General features: G+C 40.9%; 1 protein-coding gene across 2 annotated transcripts in view; it reads left to right on the top strand.

Annotated features, from left to right (window-relative positions):
* Positions 1–5,755, top strand: part of plpp3 (phospholipid phosphatase 3) — a 28,428-nt gene extending 22,673 nt beyond the window's left edge. For both annotated transcript variants that reach the window (XM_087836709.1, XM_087836708.1), the window contains exon 7: positions 3,650–5,755. In XM_087836709.1, the coding sequence (XP_087692835.1) occupies positions 3,650–3,778 (129 nt within the window). In that variant the 3' untranslated portion in view covers positions 3,779–5,755. The remainder of the gene's footprint in view (positions 1–3,649) is intronic.
* The last annotated feature ends 10,113 nt before the right edge of the window (positions 5,756–15,868 follow it).

Genomic DNA, 15,868 nt, shown 5'->3' on the forward strand with positions numbered 1-15,868 from the left:
CCAAATAAATTTAGCTGACTCACTGCAAAGATGTGTGTTGTGCCGTGACGTTATTGTTACGGGCTACAGTTAATTCTTTCATCGCTGTGCACCCCCACTGATTGCCGGTAAATGAACAATTCAAATGTTTATGGACACATTCAGATGCAGTGATGTGTTATACTGTGGCTTTGTAGACTTTACTTTGTGCTTTACTGTAAGTAAAGTGCTGCTTTAAACCCTGCTGTCTGTCCACACAGATAAAGTCTGAGTTAAATACACCCGCAGCTTTTAAAAATACCACAACAGGAAGTATTACTGTCTCACCTGGTACTTACTATAAGACACAGTGACCCAGTTTTCAATATGAATTGTAATAAAGGTCAAGGCGACTGAATCCAACAAGAACCAGCTGTGATGAGGAAGGAAGAAGGGGGCAGCGTTTATTTGTTTTTCTAAGTTCGTTGTCATTTGCGAAAAGGCGTCAGGTCAGGGCATAAAACTCCCCCCGAAAAAACAAACCAAGGCGCTCAGAGAGCGAAGCAGTCTTTGTGTGGTCCCGATGAACTCTTATAGAAACAGGAAAGCATTCATCATCGGTAAACAGATATAACCTAAATGTAAATTTGGAATTCTATGATCTGTGCCACCAGATAGCCTACACTGTAATTCTTATCTGTTCAGGGGCATTTACAGTAAGATACGCGCTTGAAGTGTGAGACGATGCCATTGACCGATAACATTCTTAGAATTATGCAGTTGGATAATAGCTGTAGCAGCTCCTCTGAACTCTTCTGGTGTAAATGGAAAATGTGTGGTTATAATATAATTAAAGTTGATTTCATGTGCATGCGAACAAATAAAAAACATTTTGTCAGGTCCTTCTAAGTAATAGGTTTTTTTAGACACTGACTTAGCTAACTTCCTGTTTGACTCTGCTTTTAACTGTGTGTAAAGATATGCGATTAAAAGTACAAAAGGCTTTTTTTTTGTTATGCAGTTGTCACCAAAAAACACCAAACTGCTGTGTATGCACTATACAGCACAATGGGGCTAGATGCTTTGCACGAGTGCATTAGCGCATATCATGCAAAGGAAGCGGTGTGGTCATGATAAGCCTTCCAACAGGGTAGGTCAAGTGTGATTGGTCAAAGCTTGAATCATGTAGCAACAGGGCCTGATGTAGCTGGCCATGAGAAATCCCCATGATAAGTATGGAAAGTTTCCCGTATCTCTGAGTCACCTCAGCGGTATGGCCGCATATCCATTAATACTCTATGAGTCATAGCATTTATAATATTTAAGACACAGTGCCCAAACCAACTGTTGTATACACAAAGGGCCATTTAAAGTCCATGAAAGCACCCATCTGTTATGAAGGTGTCATTCTACATATCGGCCTTCTATCAAAGGTCACTACTAAATGTCCTTATAGTCTGGAAATATCAAGCTTAAATAGCGGAGAATGGGACACGTTTTGTTTTATAAATAAATCAGTGACTGCATGTCGAGTATTTTGGGCAAAAAACCCAGATGAACACTAAACTGGCTACTGTTTGTCCCTTGAGACAATTTCCGTATGGCAGCATCATTTCCAATCCATGTAAAACCCCTGAGGGAAATATTCATTTTATTTCCTTGTAGAGCTGGTTCACAGTAAAGGTTCCCTTTTACATAGTCTAGTGTTGATGGGAGCTTCTCCCTCCTGGACTCCATGGCACAGGCCCTTCACTCGGCCCGGACTGGCATCATGGAAGGAAAAGCTGCTGTACCTGCCAATTATGTTTGTGTGCTTTCATGTATTTGTGTGTGTTAGTCCACAGCTGAAGCCAGTTTTGCTCATGAGTGACCTCTGCTCCGTGTAAGTGGAAACGGTAATCCACTGATACAGTGGGCTAGAGTTTCCATGGGCCCACTTCCTGTCCACTCTTGCCCCATTTTCCTGTTTGGCATATGATGTCATTGTGATCTTATGAAAAGCTTTTTTTCTTATTTTTTTTTTCTCTTTTCCTTTATTCACCACCAAATTAGTTTTTTTTTTTTTTTTAATCCCTCCTATATTAGGGTGAGCAATACTAAGATCACTTCCTTCAGTCAGATTACTCAGTGTTGCCAGTCTGGGACTGAACATGGTGGAGGAAATGCAGAAGGGAGTTCCTTGTCACTAAAAAGTATCAAGATTACAGATGCTTTTTAACCACAAAGGACATTCCTCATCCAACAAAAAAGAAAAAAACTGGGTTTAGGGGCAGATTGTCTTCTAGCCGATGCCCACATTGCATTCTGCAAATACCCCTGACTTCTCATTTGGACATCAAGATATAATGCAAAATTCACTTTAACATTTCTCAAGAACATCCCGCCCATAGGAAAATACACGTGCATGTTAATATTCTTGTATAGAGCATAGATTGTATGTAGTCACTGGTTCGAGAACACCTATTTCGAAGACTTGATTTCAAGAATGAAAGGATGTAGTTCTAAGGTGCATACATAGACTGTATGTGTGCACTGCACAGACATAGATACCTGCTAATTCATGCTAAGTTACATGCAAACTAAATACTAGAATTTCAGTCTCCAAAACTGGAGGCTTGAACTCAAATGAAAATAGAAAGCACCAGAATGACAAACACAGTCAAGAGGTTCAGTTTGGAGGCTTGAATTAGCTGTGATAAAGCCTAAAGACAGCTCGGACCTGGTTAGCACCCCACCTGTCACTCAAATGTCTCAGCGCTAGTGGTACACAACTTTAGGACTTAAATTTTTTAAGCTAGTGGGTTATAAAAGCAATTTTTCCTTGTAAAGTTTTGAAAAGCTATCTGTCTTTTACCCTGTGGCTGGTTGTTTGACAGTAGCATGGTTGTGTGCGGGGATTGATATGCTTTATTTTTCTACTTGGGATGATGCCACTTGTCACAGAACTAGAACTAGAAGTAACTAGTCCCCACTGAAGCAATTGTTTATGACCAGAATAAACATTTATATTTATATCCAGCTTCCGGTCAGCATGAGATCAGAGTAGATGTAGAAATGAACTGAATTTTAACAGCCTTTTCATTAATTTCACCCCTCCAACTGCCACTTTAAAGTTGCCCATCTCCACATCTCCATAACTTTTCCCCTCTTAGCCTGTTTTTGTCTAACCATGTCTTTAAAACGTCTATCAGGATAATATTTTTATGAAGTGTCACAGAAGTGGAATAACTTCCTTTAAGGACCTTTTTATAGTGAACAAATTAGCATCATTTGAACAGCTTTGTAATAAAAACAGTCTACCAGCATCACACTTTTTCAGATATCTACAAGCCAGACCGTTTATTCATTCCCATATTTCAGGCTCAGGTCCTGCACCAAAATCTACACTGTTAGAAACTATCCTACAACTTAATCCGACCAATAGAGGGCTGACTTCTCTGCTTTACAATAAAATGTAAAACTTCACACATAGTTTGGAATCAGACATCCTTGAAATGCCTCTGTAAGACTCACTAAAGCATAGTCAAATCAAATGAGATAAGTTAAACACGATATATGTAAATTAAAACAGTAACTTGGCTGTCCTTCACTGTGTGTCATTTGCATTAAACCAGCACTGCGAAACTTTTTTTTTGCACAAAATCTTTATTTAGTTCTCTTTTCACATCTTATCTCACTTTGTGTCCACCAGGTGTTCTATGTGTCAGACCTGTTCAAGCCAAGGGTGAAGCCGGCCACACCCCCGCCCTCCCCGATTAAGAAGGAGCTGCTCCCTTCATCTGACATCATTGAGAGAAACAACCACCACAACATGGTGTGAGGGAGCCCACATCGTCTTGTGACTGAGGAGCCAATCGCAGCACTGCTCACCTCCCATCGGACAGTAGAATGTAGCGACAAGAGACAATTGCTGCTTGTTGAATGGCATCCTCCGCCCTTTTGCAGTGCCCCAGCTGGAGGCACTTTGTGTGGACTAGGGTGTCAGATTTGAGATTTGCACTTCAGAGTCCACTCTCACTATCCAGACTTATTATTTACTATAACTACTAATCAGCATTTGAGCCCATCCTTTTGAGCACAAAAAAAAAGAAAAGAATTGGAAGCTGAAAGACAAAATTAATTAAGAAGATGATAACTTGACAGACAGAGCTAAGGGTGGAAAAAAAAAGACAAACCCCTTGCCTAGGGAGAGAGGGATTTCCAGTGAAGCTTCCTCCCTTAACTCTCTGTGGCCTTGGAACAGCAAAGGAAAACAACTTCCTTACCTAAGGGAAGGAAATTACTGCAATAATTAGCAGCGTAGAAATGATAACAATATAGAAAAATATAACTTATAGCACTGTTTTAACTCCATTGTCCATTATCACCACTTGCTGCCTGAGATGTCTGCCTATAAAGATCTTGATCATGCTGACACAATGAGACAGAAATATTGGCTCCGAGAAGCAAAACAAACCCAGGTTGGTAGTTTCATACTAGACTTCATATGTGGGGGAAACATAGTTTTCATAATAGAAACTCTGTATCTACAGTCCACTGTATGGATCACACACTGATCTTAGTAGGCCTTTATAACAGGCTACAGAGGAGTCCTTTCATTTCAAATCGTAGGCCCTGGAAAGTCAGGCCCTCTGACCTCATTGACCTCTGTCTCCAGATCAGCACATCAAGCTTTTTTTAGTGGATTTCAGAGTGGCCCAAGCCCGGGATGTTGCATTTTTGAGAGTTAGATGAAGTAAAAGGGGGTTAAATTCTATGGAAGGATGGGGGCAGACCTCACAGCATCCGCCTGCCTGTACAAAAGGCGTGGCTGTGCCACCACTTCTTGGTGATGGGGCTATTCTCTGTAGCTTCCTAAACCAGAAGGTGATAGGTGGGTGGAATGAAAGGGTGTGGTCTGTTACCATGCACAGAGGGTGATTTACAGCAAAGCTGGCACATTATTTTGGGATGATTTGGGCTCTTTCCGCTGGCAGGGAGGGGCTCTCACCCACTCAATCACTCATTGGCAGTGGATGTCTGTCTCTCAAAGTGTGTGTGCGCGAGTGTTTGCATGCGCGTGTGCATTCTTATCTTGGTATGCTCGTGCTTGTTGTCAGTGTGATTGCGTGTGTTCGTGTGAATGTGCGCTGCGCCCTGTGAAAAGGAGCCCCCTCTTGATAAACTGTGTCAAATGACAAGCGTGAATGTGTTCCACTGTATGTCTGAGAGCAGGTGAGTTATAAAAACTGTGGATCTAATATTTTTATTCTCTGCTAAGAAGCATCTTTAACCTTGTATGTTTATAGCCTGTCCTGTGTAATCACTAACAGTTGTACAGTACAGCATACAGAAGTCCTTTTTTATTTACAGCCAACTCAGATATCCTCCAACAACACACTCCGCCATGTTGCACATCTTTCTCATTGTATAGTCCGTCCTATTATTTTACTCTCTCTTTTTTTATAAATATATAAATAATGTATAGATCACTAAAATTAACCCTGTAAGATATTGTTTCTTAACATGTTTAGATATATCCACTATACAGACCTGTGTTCTTTACAAAATGCTGCTTAAAAGCATCGATTGACAGATTTTTGTATTTAGATAAATAAACTATTGTAGATTGTAATAGTTACATTTGTAATATGCTAAAAAAATACACCCCCTACTTGTATTAAAATTCATAGTATTTTTGTATTGTCTTGTCCTCTTTTGTACAAAATAAATAGCAGTAATGGTGTTTTTTCTGCTATATGTACTTTGCTTTATTACATGTGCTTTTCAATAAAAAAAAACAGCTCATATGAACACACTTTTGGGGTTTGGTATGTTTTCCCTGACAGATGGATTTGATGTTTTTTTTTTATTTGTAATTGGAAATTCACAAGGCTTGCCATTTAGGATCTGCCCAGACTGAGTCATCTGGCCATCCTCAAGTTCTTACACCTGCCAATTTCTCCCGCATCCATCATAGGCAACTATGTGAGTCAGCTGTTCCCTTATTTCCTGACGTATCCCAGAACTGGACATTCACTAGACTATAAACTAAAATTATGTAAAGATTTGGGTCACCATGTGCATTTTAGAGAGGCCAGCCACGAGAAAAGAAGCTGTTGAAGTGTTAATTTGTCAGTGAAAACACATTTAGAGGAAGACTCGTCTCAGGGGGTAGAACAGATTATCTACTAATCAGAAGATTGGTAGTTCGATCCCTGGCTCTCCACTCCATGTACTGAAGTGTCCTTGGACAAGATACTGAACCCCAAATTACTTTTTACATTTATGGGAGTATGAGGCTTGTAGTAGTGGCCGCTTGGTGCTATATAAGTACAAGTCAGGAGCAATTCATGTAATATATAATAATAGTGAATGACACTGATAATAAGTAGTTTCACCAAGAATTAGTTTATTGATTTTGATATGAATTGCCTTAAACTGCAGTCCTGCTACATGAATTATGGCTGATCTCAATGCCAGCCCACATAAGCTGATACCCATCTGTCCCTATAATTGGAAAATCTGATATTTAATTGCTTGAGTTGCCTCACAATGCTGCGTGGCAGCCATCCCCCAACTCTCTGTGAATTTTACTCACTGACTTCATAATGTCACTTTTATTTACTACAAATAGTATTTCACCACCAATTTAGATATTGCTCCTCAATGCTGGTGCACAATAAGACAGTGACCTACCTTTAAAGTTATACTCAGTATCTTCCATTGGCCCACTTTCTTTTGTCAATAACTCTGCATGAATGCAGGCACAACATAAAAATGCACGCTGAGAAAAGGCCGAAGAAGTGCTTGTGAGTTCATGACCTCAGAGGCTGGCGTCATCAAGTGCGTGTGCGTGTCTGTGTTTATTCCAAAGCAAAAAGAGAAAAGAGTAGAGCAGAACAGTGTGTGCTTTTGACACAAGAAATATGTGTTTAATGCAAAGGCTACAGATTTCTTCATGCACAACATGGCCATCAAACAAAACGAGAAAGAAAGAAAGTGCATAACTGGTGCTTAAATGAGACCAAAGTGTTGAAAAGCAATTATTCAGAGCCATCACTTGACTGATGTCATCATTATTGTGGCATGCATTTTTCCCCCTCGGTGTCTTGTAAAGTATTGTCTTACAGCTGGTCTGAGGTCAGTTGTAAAGAATATAGCACCAAATGGATACTACTGCTGGTGAACAGCTGGTAGACCTGGGGTCAGCCATGCATGGCTGTAATAGTAGAGCGCCTGCCGCTGAGGCGAAGAGGCCCATGTTGTGGTCGTGTTTGGCAGCAGAGCAGAACTGCAGAACTGGCAGAGGGCTGTCACAGGGAGGCCAAGGCATTACACAGAGCTGTACCTCTCACTCAGTGTGCTGGGTGTGTGTCACCTCACCATGGCAAGCTGTAGTACATCCTTCTTGCTCTGTTTACTTTTACTTATTACTCATGTTTTACTCATGTTTTACTCATGTTTTACATGAATAATAAGTAAGTGCTTTTTACTCTTGTTTTACTTGAGTAAGTAATCACTGATACGCCCACTCTCCTCTAAAACTCGAGCAATTCTGTATCACTGTTGGAACGTCAAACCCTTTTGGTAATGTTGACATTGTAACTCTTGTTAAATGGATTACGTCTTCCTCTGTGGGCTGAGAAATATCTCCACCCAATGTCTTATAAAAGCTTTTCACAACCTAATTTGGATAAACTCAATAATGTGTGGTGGCTGTATTAAAAACAAGCCTTTTTCCCCCTCCACCGTTTCCAAAAGGTTTATACTTCTGTGATGCACAGATTTCAGCATCGATACTGTGAATTATGAAAAATGATGGAATATGAAACCTGTTTGAGTTATAAAGCTAATTAGACTATATTTGGATACACTTGGATGTGGAGGATAAGAGTTATTTGCTTGCTGGCACTTGCCAGGAGCAAGTTAGCTTTGTTCTGCACTGCTGGACCTTGTTAGAAATTCCAGCGTAATTGAAGTGGAGAACCTTTCCTTTATAACAGATTGGTAACATATGTAAGCACAGGCAGTGTACTGAATGACCAAAAGAAGACATCACGCACTGAAAGCAGTTTACTGGTAGGTAGTATATAAGGCAGCAATGTGAGAGAAATCATTTTCAATTTATAATTGTGAACCAGAATGTGTAAAAGTGGTTAAAGTGGCTTTCTGCTTGTTATCCAAAGCAGGGCGTACTAACAGACTTCTTTTCTTGCAATCAAGTGGTCATAGTCAAAATGCCCTGAGCAATATGGCCACTGACACACATGATATAAAAAGCATCACATCACAACAAGAGCGCTACTGTAGGTGGCTTTGGTTTGGTTTGAATGTTTCAAGAGAGTGTGTGAGGGCGATGGAGCAGAGCTGCGGTGAGGGTGGTACCTCCAGGAGCGCCTTGAGCAAGCTTGGAGCTCAGAGGGCCTTTTCTCTGCAGGGAACTGAGTCGGGGGGAAACACACGAGCTGACCGGCCAAAGAAGAGCGACCTGGGCAACACTTCCCTGAGGTAAATGTGAAAAAGGACTCCCCGCAGCCAAATGTTTACACCGAGGCAGTGTCTGTTTTGCAGGTTTTAAGCACACGTGAGGTGTGTAGACATAATATAACACACCCACAGGGCAAACTTGTGTATAAGAAGGAATAAAAAAGAGAAAGGGCTAAGAGTTTTTACTGCACTGAGTTGAAAATGATTATTGGAATACTTTCCTGCCTCCAAAAATGCTGAAACATAATAAAATGAATGACAGTACATTAGCAACAACATCCTTTTTCACCTGTCAGTCCTGCACTTCAGTGCCAGAGACAGCTTCTCATAACAAATATCTCCTAACCCCCCCCCCCAAAACACTAATAATGGGCAAAATAGAGCAGCCTCTAAATAAATGACAAGAAGAAGCATTAACCCAGTTTTTCATAAATCTACAATATTACATGCATATCACTGATTAAAATAAGTCCACAGTGGAGTGAAGGATGAAGCTGTCATTCAATAGGCACATGTGGAGCCAGCATGAGGATTAATATCTAGGATTAATACCCTGTTTTTATGATGATGATCCTCGACTAGAACACTGTGTCTTTGTCTCAGCTGGGGAGATAATTTGACACTTTTTTGATTTGAATGAAACCTCAATCCAGTGAGTGTTAAATGGAGCTCGATGTGATTCTGGCATTAATTGACACAGACCGGAAGAATGGATTAACCTATTTATTGTGCTCCAGTTTTTAAGGTTTTAGATAAGTGTGCAATATATGGGCAATCAGTACATAACTCTGCTGAGAAATATTCAGTTTGTTTGTGTTTGACAGGGTTTTAGCCTTGATGAAAACATCTATCTGCCAGTAAAGCCACAACTTTGGTCCAGACTGATAGATCTCAACAGTGACTGAGTTTCCATATTATGTACAGACTGCACATTACTTTGAGACTGTCTGACCTTTATCTCAAATACCTCACTGACACTCAGACATTCAGACAATGAATCCTAGTGACTTTGGGAGTCATTTAGTTTGAACCCATATTTGTGAGTTTAAGTGTAATATGTCATCCCCCTGGTACATTCGGTTTCCTTCAGAATTGTTTTGCTGTACTTTCTCTTAATTGCTAATATTAATGAAAACAGCTATAGTTAAGAAAGGGTTTTGGTATTTCCAGCAGTGTACAGTGGGTGTCACAGCTCTGTTCTGGGACTTCCCCACCCTTTCTCGTGCATACATTCAGGAGGTGGAGAGTCACGACATTATGACAGAAACAGGAAAGCAGAAGCGGGTCTGGAGGGGGGTTGCAAAGCCAGTCACAAATGCACAGCTACAGCAGGCAGGCTAAGGTCTCATGGTATGGTTTTTGTTGCTACTACTGTGTATAGTGATGGGTTTCAGTTTTGCAATCCTGTGTTTTGTGGTTTACACCTTGATTTAGTTTTACTTCAATCGAGGTTCCTTATCTCATTTTTCTGTTAGTGCCCGTTCCCCCCTGTGAGTCATTTTGTCTTTGTGGTTAGTGTTTGTCTTTTGGTTAATTCCTGTTTAATTTCAAGGCTGGTTTTCATTGATGTCTTGCATTAGTGTGACTTCTTCCTCTGTGACTGCCCACCCTACCCTAATTATTCTCAGTAGCTTCCACCTGTGTCTCCTTCACCTTCTGTTTGTTAGTATTTAATCAGCCTTTAGCGTTTGGGTCCCTCTTTGTGCTCACAAGATTGTTTCTTCTTGCTTCTCATGTTTTCTGTTTATGTTCCTTGTATTATATTTGATAGTTAATCTCAGGGTGTTAAACATCACCAAGGCTGCTGCTGCTGGAACAATCCACTAGATTCTCCTGTATCTAAATGAAATAATAATAAAATAATCCTTTTGACTTTTCTAGTCTTACTGACCTAAACACTTACAGCACACACTTTTAGTAGTGCTTTTCCTATAAAACACATTCATATTGCTGAGTGAATCCAGATTAAATTAAATTTCAGTCCAAATGCCACTGAAATGACTGTTTCAGTCACTGAAATGACTGAAATGTTAGCCTCCGGGTCTATGGCTGTCAGCTGCACCGGTCAACACACTTGACTATAATAGATTCTAAAACACACATTTGTAATTTTCTGTCTTACTTCTAAAATGTCACCTTTTCATGGACATGAAAGTATCTGCTCTTTTCACGCAAACAATAGAATTACCCTTATGTGAGATAGCGTCTGTGCCCGGTTAGGGAGCTGGATGGAAAAAGAGCGTGAGGAGAGGGTAGGATAGAAAGTTAATTAATTTCGCAGATGTCAGCTGTACATGGAGGCAACAGGTGATTATGTCATCTTCACATAAAAGGCCCCTGTGTCGTCCTCCCCCTGTTGCTCCTTGTTTCTCATCCAAAATTCTTCTCACCATGCGTTAGAAAGCCCCATTTCTCATCGTCCTTACAAATCCCAATTTCTAGGTTTGCGCTTAAAAACGTGGCCTTATTTCCTAACCTATAAATGCCACCGTCTTAGTACTCTTACTTCCACTTGTGACACACTGTATGGAAAACACATCTTCCTCCTCCCATCTGCCCCCTTTCTTGGCCCATGTGGACAAATAGACAGGTCAAAAAAGGAGCAGCGGGATCTGGTTGCTCTGAACTTTTTTTACAAGACATGATCTTTACAGCTGAAAAAGTTTTATTGATCGTTACTTTCATTTTTTTTCTCAGTGAGACAGAAATTATTGTACCAAACACTGGTGGAGAAACTTTAAATGGAAAAACATACTGACATCTTGGCCTTTTAAAATGAGCGTGCACACACACACAAACGCGCACACAGGCAAACACTCTCTGATTCAGTCAGACAGCTAGTGTATGCAGAGGCAGGGTTTCTACCAGGAATCAGCTTTCGCCTGTCAAGTGTCTTTAGAAGAGAAGAGGGATGGAAGAGATGGAGAAGAATGGAGAGGAGGAAGGCAGACGAGTGAATGCTGAGAAGGAAATGGGGTTGGATGACTAAGATGCATGCCTTTATAATCCTTTAAATGCACAAAATAGAATTAGGCTAACAGCCTTTTTCTCTCTTCAAGGTTGCCAGAAAAACAATTTTGTCATACAGCCAAACTTGCTTGAACCCCTACGGTTCACCTGCTCACGCAACACTCTGCTGAAACCCATAAACACTTCATTGTATGTGTGTGTGCTGCCACATGCACACACAAAAACAGAATCCACAGAGGAATTCTCCTGCGGTGTGGAGCCACGGGGTGCTTATTAGGAATCAGAACATAGCTCAGTCCCTCTGGCTGTGATCCAGAGGCTGCTGCCTGATTTACTGGTCATCCGTGTTAGTGTGCGTCTGTGCAGCATTTTTGTATCTGTTGTGTCATCCTGCTAGGAGCCAACTGTGAGGTCAGCGCCCAGGGACCGTGCATCTTGCTGACAAAGAGCTGAGTACCTGCTCCAGACATTTGGTCCATCCATCATACTCATAAAGCTGTGATATTCTCTTGCAGGAATTTACAGGAATATGTGTGTCTTTAGGGTGAAATCTGTAATTGACCATTTACCATAAAGTAGCTTGTGACCAGTGTTGGGAAGGTTACTTTTAAAATGTATTCCATTACAGAATACAGAATACATGACCTAAAATGTATTCTGTAACGTATTCCGTTACGTTACTCAATGAGAGTAACGTATTCTGAATACTTTGGATTACTTAATATATTATCATGCTGTTTACAACTACATGAATGTACAATTGCTGTGATTTATTACTGTTACTGAAGGTCCGCGGCTCCGAACCGTAGTAAAGGGACCTCTGGCTAATACGGTGGGTTCTGTGTCGGGCTCGTAGCCGAAAACTAGCTTTACTTTGTTGTCTGGGTCAACTTTGCTAGCGAGAGACAGAGAGAGGCGTTGAAAGGCTGCTGCAACGGAACTTATTGTTTTTGGAGGAAAACACGAACACGGTGTACAGTCGAGTCTTAATAGCTTACTTACAACTGGGCTCGTCAGGCACTCTTCTTGGCTGCAGTGGTTATTATTATATTTACATGCTTCCAGCTCCCATTTTTGCTCGATGACAGCTCGTACTTTTCCTTTTTCTCCCTCCCTCGCTCACAGACACAACGTGTATGGCAGTCCATTCTCCCTGCAGCACGGACTACACTGCCTATGATGCTACATTCTTTAGAGCTATACCTGTAGCATTCTGCCTATTAGCTTAGCACAACAACAACAAAAAGGCCTCTCTCACCCAGGAAACACGCAGAGAGAGAGCGTCACCGTGTAACCATGGCAACCATAACGCTGCCACCTGGAGCAACAGAACGTGGCTGTCAAACAAAACCCAAACAGGCCTGACCCGCGACAACATAAAACACGGAAGTACCGCCGTGTAATCCATTTATTTAAACAAAGTAACTGTATTCTAAATACCACCTTTTTAAACGGTAACTGTAACGGTTACAGTTACTCATATTTTGTATTTTAAATACGTAACGGCGGTACATGTATTCCGTTACTCCCCAACACTGCTTGTGACCCAGTTATAGTATTGTAATGTTGGACCCAAGATTACGCTGGAGCGAATATGATGACAGCAGAACTTTTATTCGACGCTGTGGTATGTTTACTGGGACACAGACACTTCCGCTCTCTCTCTGCTGCCACGTCCTCCGACTGTCACTGCCAACATATAAAGAGACACAATCACTGTCAGATCCCAGCACACCTGTTCACCCCGCCCCTGCGCCGCCCCGGGAGCTTACTGCGTCACCCCTCCTCTGCAGCGGGCCAGAAACCACACCCACGCCACAAGTATCAATATGTCTTTCTCTGCTACAGACAGAAGGTAACAAAGATGAGTTAAGATTTGGAATGCACTAGACTGGGACAGAATTGGGAAAGCTCCCACAGGTCCTCTAACACTGATGAATATCTGGTCTCACACATGCATGAGTATGTTTGCTTGTATGTATTGTTATTCATAGCTTGGCTAAACAGTCATTTTTGAATTTCTCCGAAAATTGGTGAAGTTTTTTGAGATGACTCTCCCAACACATGTGATTAAGACTGAATCACTGTTTGCTCAAAGGGGTTCCAAATGTTTTTGATGTAAAGTTTTTTTGTTTTTTCATATGCACGTATGCCTCGTAGTAACTGCCAGGGTAAATAATTGCAGGATTGCGGTGGCCAATTGACATCCCCCCCCCCCCACCCCCCACCCCCACCACCCCCTAACTACTAAACCACAGCTTACGTATCTGAGTTACAAGAAATAGTTCAACCACAAGGACAGGACACTTGCATATGCCCCCTGACGTGTGCAGATGCTACACGTAATAAAACAGAGTGAGTCAAACTGAAAGATAAAAGAGACACCATTTTCACTGCACATTCCCCATCCCTGCAGAAGACTTTAATTGAACACAGCTAAAGAAATCCTGAGGTGTGGTACAGGGTTGTAAACTGTCCACAGCCAAATGGGGGTTTGTTGTCTCTCTGAGGCCTCCAGAGCAACAAGATAATGTCTCCTCTGAGAGCCTGAACAATAACTGTCGATGAGTGCTTTATGGCCTCTCTGAGAGACAATGTCAATGATGTCTTTATTGCCTTCACATGTTGAACGACTTGATTTCTAAGTGAGAAAAATAGTCTTATCCTCTGATGCCATAACTGCTGACAGGCTGACATATTATTAAGTAGACATACTTTCCAAATGTGAATTTTATTACCTTCTGTGTTTTGCTGTTAATACTTACCCTGCAACATGTATGTCAGGAGCAGTAGCATGATTGCTGTCAAATTGATAGGCATAATTATATAGTGGTAATTATTGTAAACAAATGACAATGTACTTCGAGATAATTGTTATTTCAATTGTTTTCTTCCCCCCCCTAAAAGTTAAACCGCACTATTTCTTCCTGACACAAACAGGATGTTGTTAATTGCTCTGTTTGTGCTGGAACAATAGCATGTCTCGTCTCTCTCATGCATTCTTCACACATTCTTCTCTCTGTGTACTTATGTGTGTATTGTTATTTTGCAACCCAACCCAGCTACATTTTAAAGCAAAACACGCATGTCTACACGAGACATTTCAGTTGGTTTTAGGAAAAATAACCGCCTTAAACGGATAGCTTACTGCCTCAATTGGTCATGTGCCATTAAAAAAAAAAAAAAAATTACTTAAAGCAGCGGTCCCCAACCTTTCGTGCGCCACAGACCGGTTTATGTCCGCCAATATTGGACTGGCCTCCAAGGTGTCGCGCATGAATACAACAAAATAAAACCAGTACTGGCACCCAAAAAAAGACTTATTCACCCTGAAAACCAAATATTTTACACCCGAGCCTCAACTCTCACGGCCTGGTACAAAACGACTCACGGACCGGAATCGGTCCATGGCCCGGGGGTTGGGGACCGCTGACTTAAAGTGAAAAATGGTGTTGGTGTTGTGTTTATTATGTTGCTCTCTTTTTGCTTGTTTTCTCTTCTGTTTTTTCTTCTCTCAACAGGTGATCCAGGTGATTTTTTAAGTGCCCTTTCTAACTGTCCCTCTTCCCCTCTGTTTTTCTATTTTCTTTCTTTCTTTCTTATCCCCCAGTCATGTCTGTCCCGTCTGTAACAACTGAAAATAAAATAAAAATAAATACATAATAATAATAATAATAAAGGTCAATCAATTAAATTAAATCAAGAATTTAAGCAACTGGTCAGATTCCATATTATTATTACTCTGAATGTTTCACGAATCTAAAAATCACTGTTCATTGCTTTAAGAAATTCTTACAAATCCAAACTGCCCATGGTTTTAAAAATAAACATTTTCTATAGACAGAGTAAAACCCAGCTGTTGCTGACGTCCCTTTACAGATGTGTCTTATCTTTGTTGTTGATGGGAAAATGATTTTTGGCTGTTTAATTTTTTTTTACAGAGCTTCAACTTGCTTGCTTATTACTAACTGTGTAATAGGCAAGTAATTTTATGGTAAGCAAGCCTGCAAAATGTTTGATTAATCTTGTCACTCATCATATAGATAATGAGCAAGTCTGATGTTCTTTTATATACACAACGTGTCTTTAGGGACACCAGTAAATAAACTGGTTTTTATATAGCGCTGTTCTACTCTACCTGAGCACTCAAAGCATTTTATACAACTTGCCTCATTCATTCATTCATGCTTTTTCTCCACAAGTGCTTTTTTTTTGTAACATTCACACACATTGAGGCTCCCGTACATGCACTGGAGAGCAACTTGGGGTTAGTATTATTGGCATTTGGCATGCAGATTGGAGCAGCCAGGGATCAAACCACCAACCTTGGGATTAGTAGATGACCTGCTCTGTAGAGAGCTACATCCCACCACTGATGGTTATAAAGGTATTATTCTTGTCTGGAGAAAGAGTTGTCAATACTTTAAACAAGGGGGTTTAGGCATCAGAACTAAATGACAACTAGCTGATT

Source organism: Neolamprologus brichardi, chromosome 23 (genome assembly GCF_056152115.1).
Source record: "Neolamprologus brichardi isolate AB-2024 chromosome 23, ASM5615211v1, whole genome shotgun sequence".
NCBI classification, from domain to species: Eukaryota; Metazoa; Chordata; class Actinopteri; order Cichliformes; family Cichlidae; genus Neolamprologus; species Neolamprologus brichardi.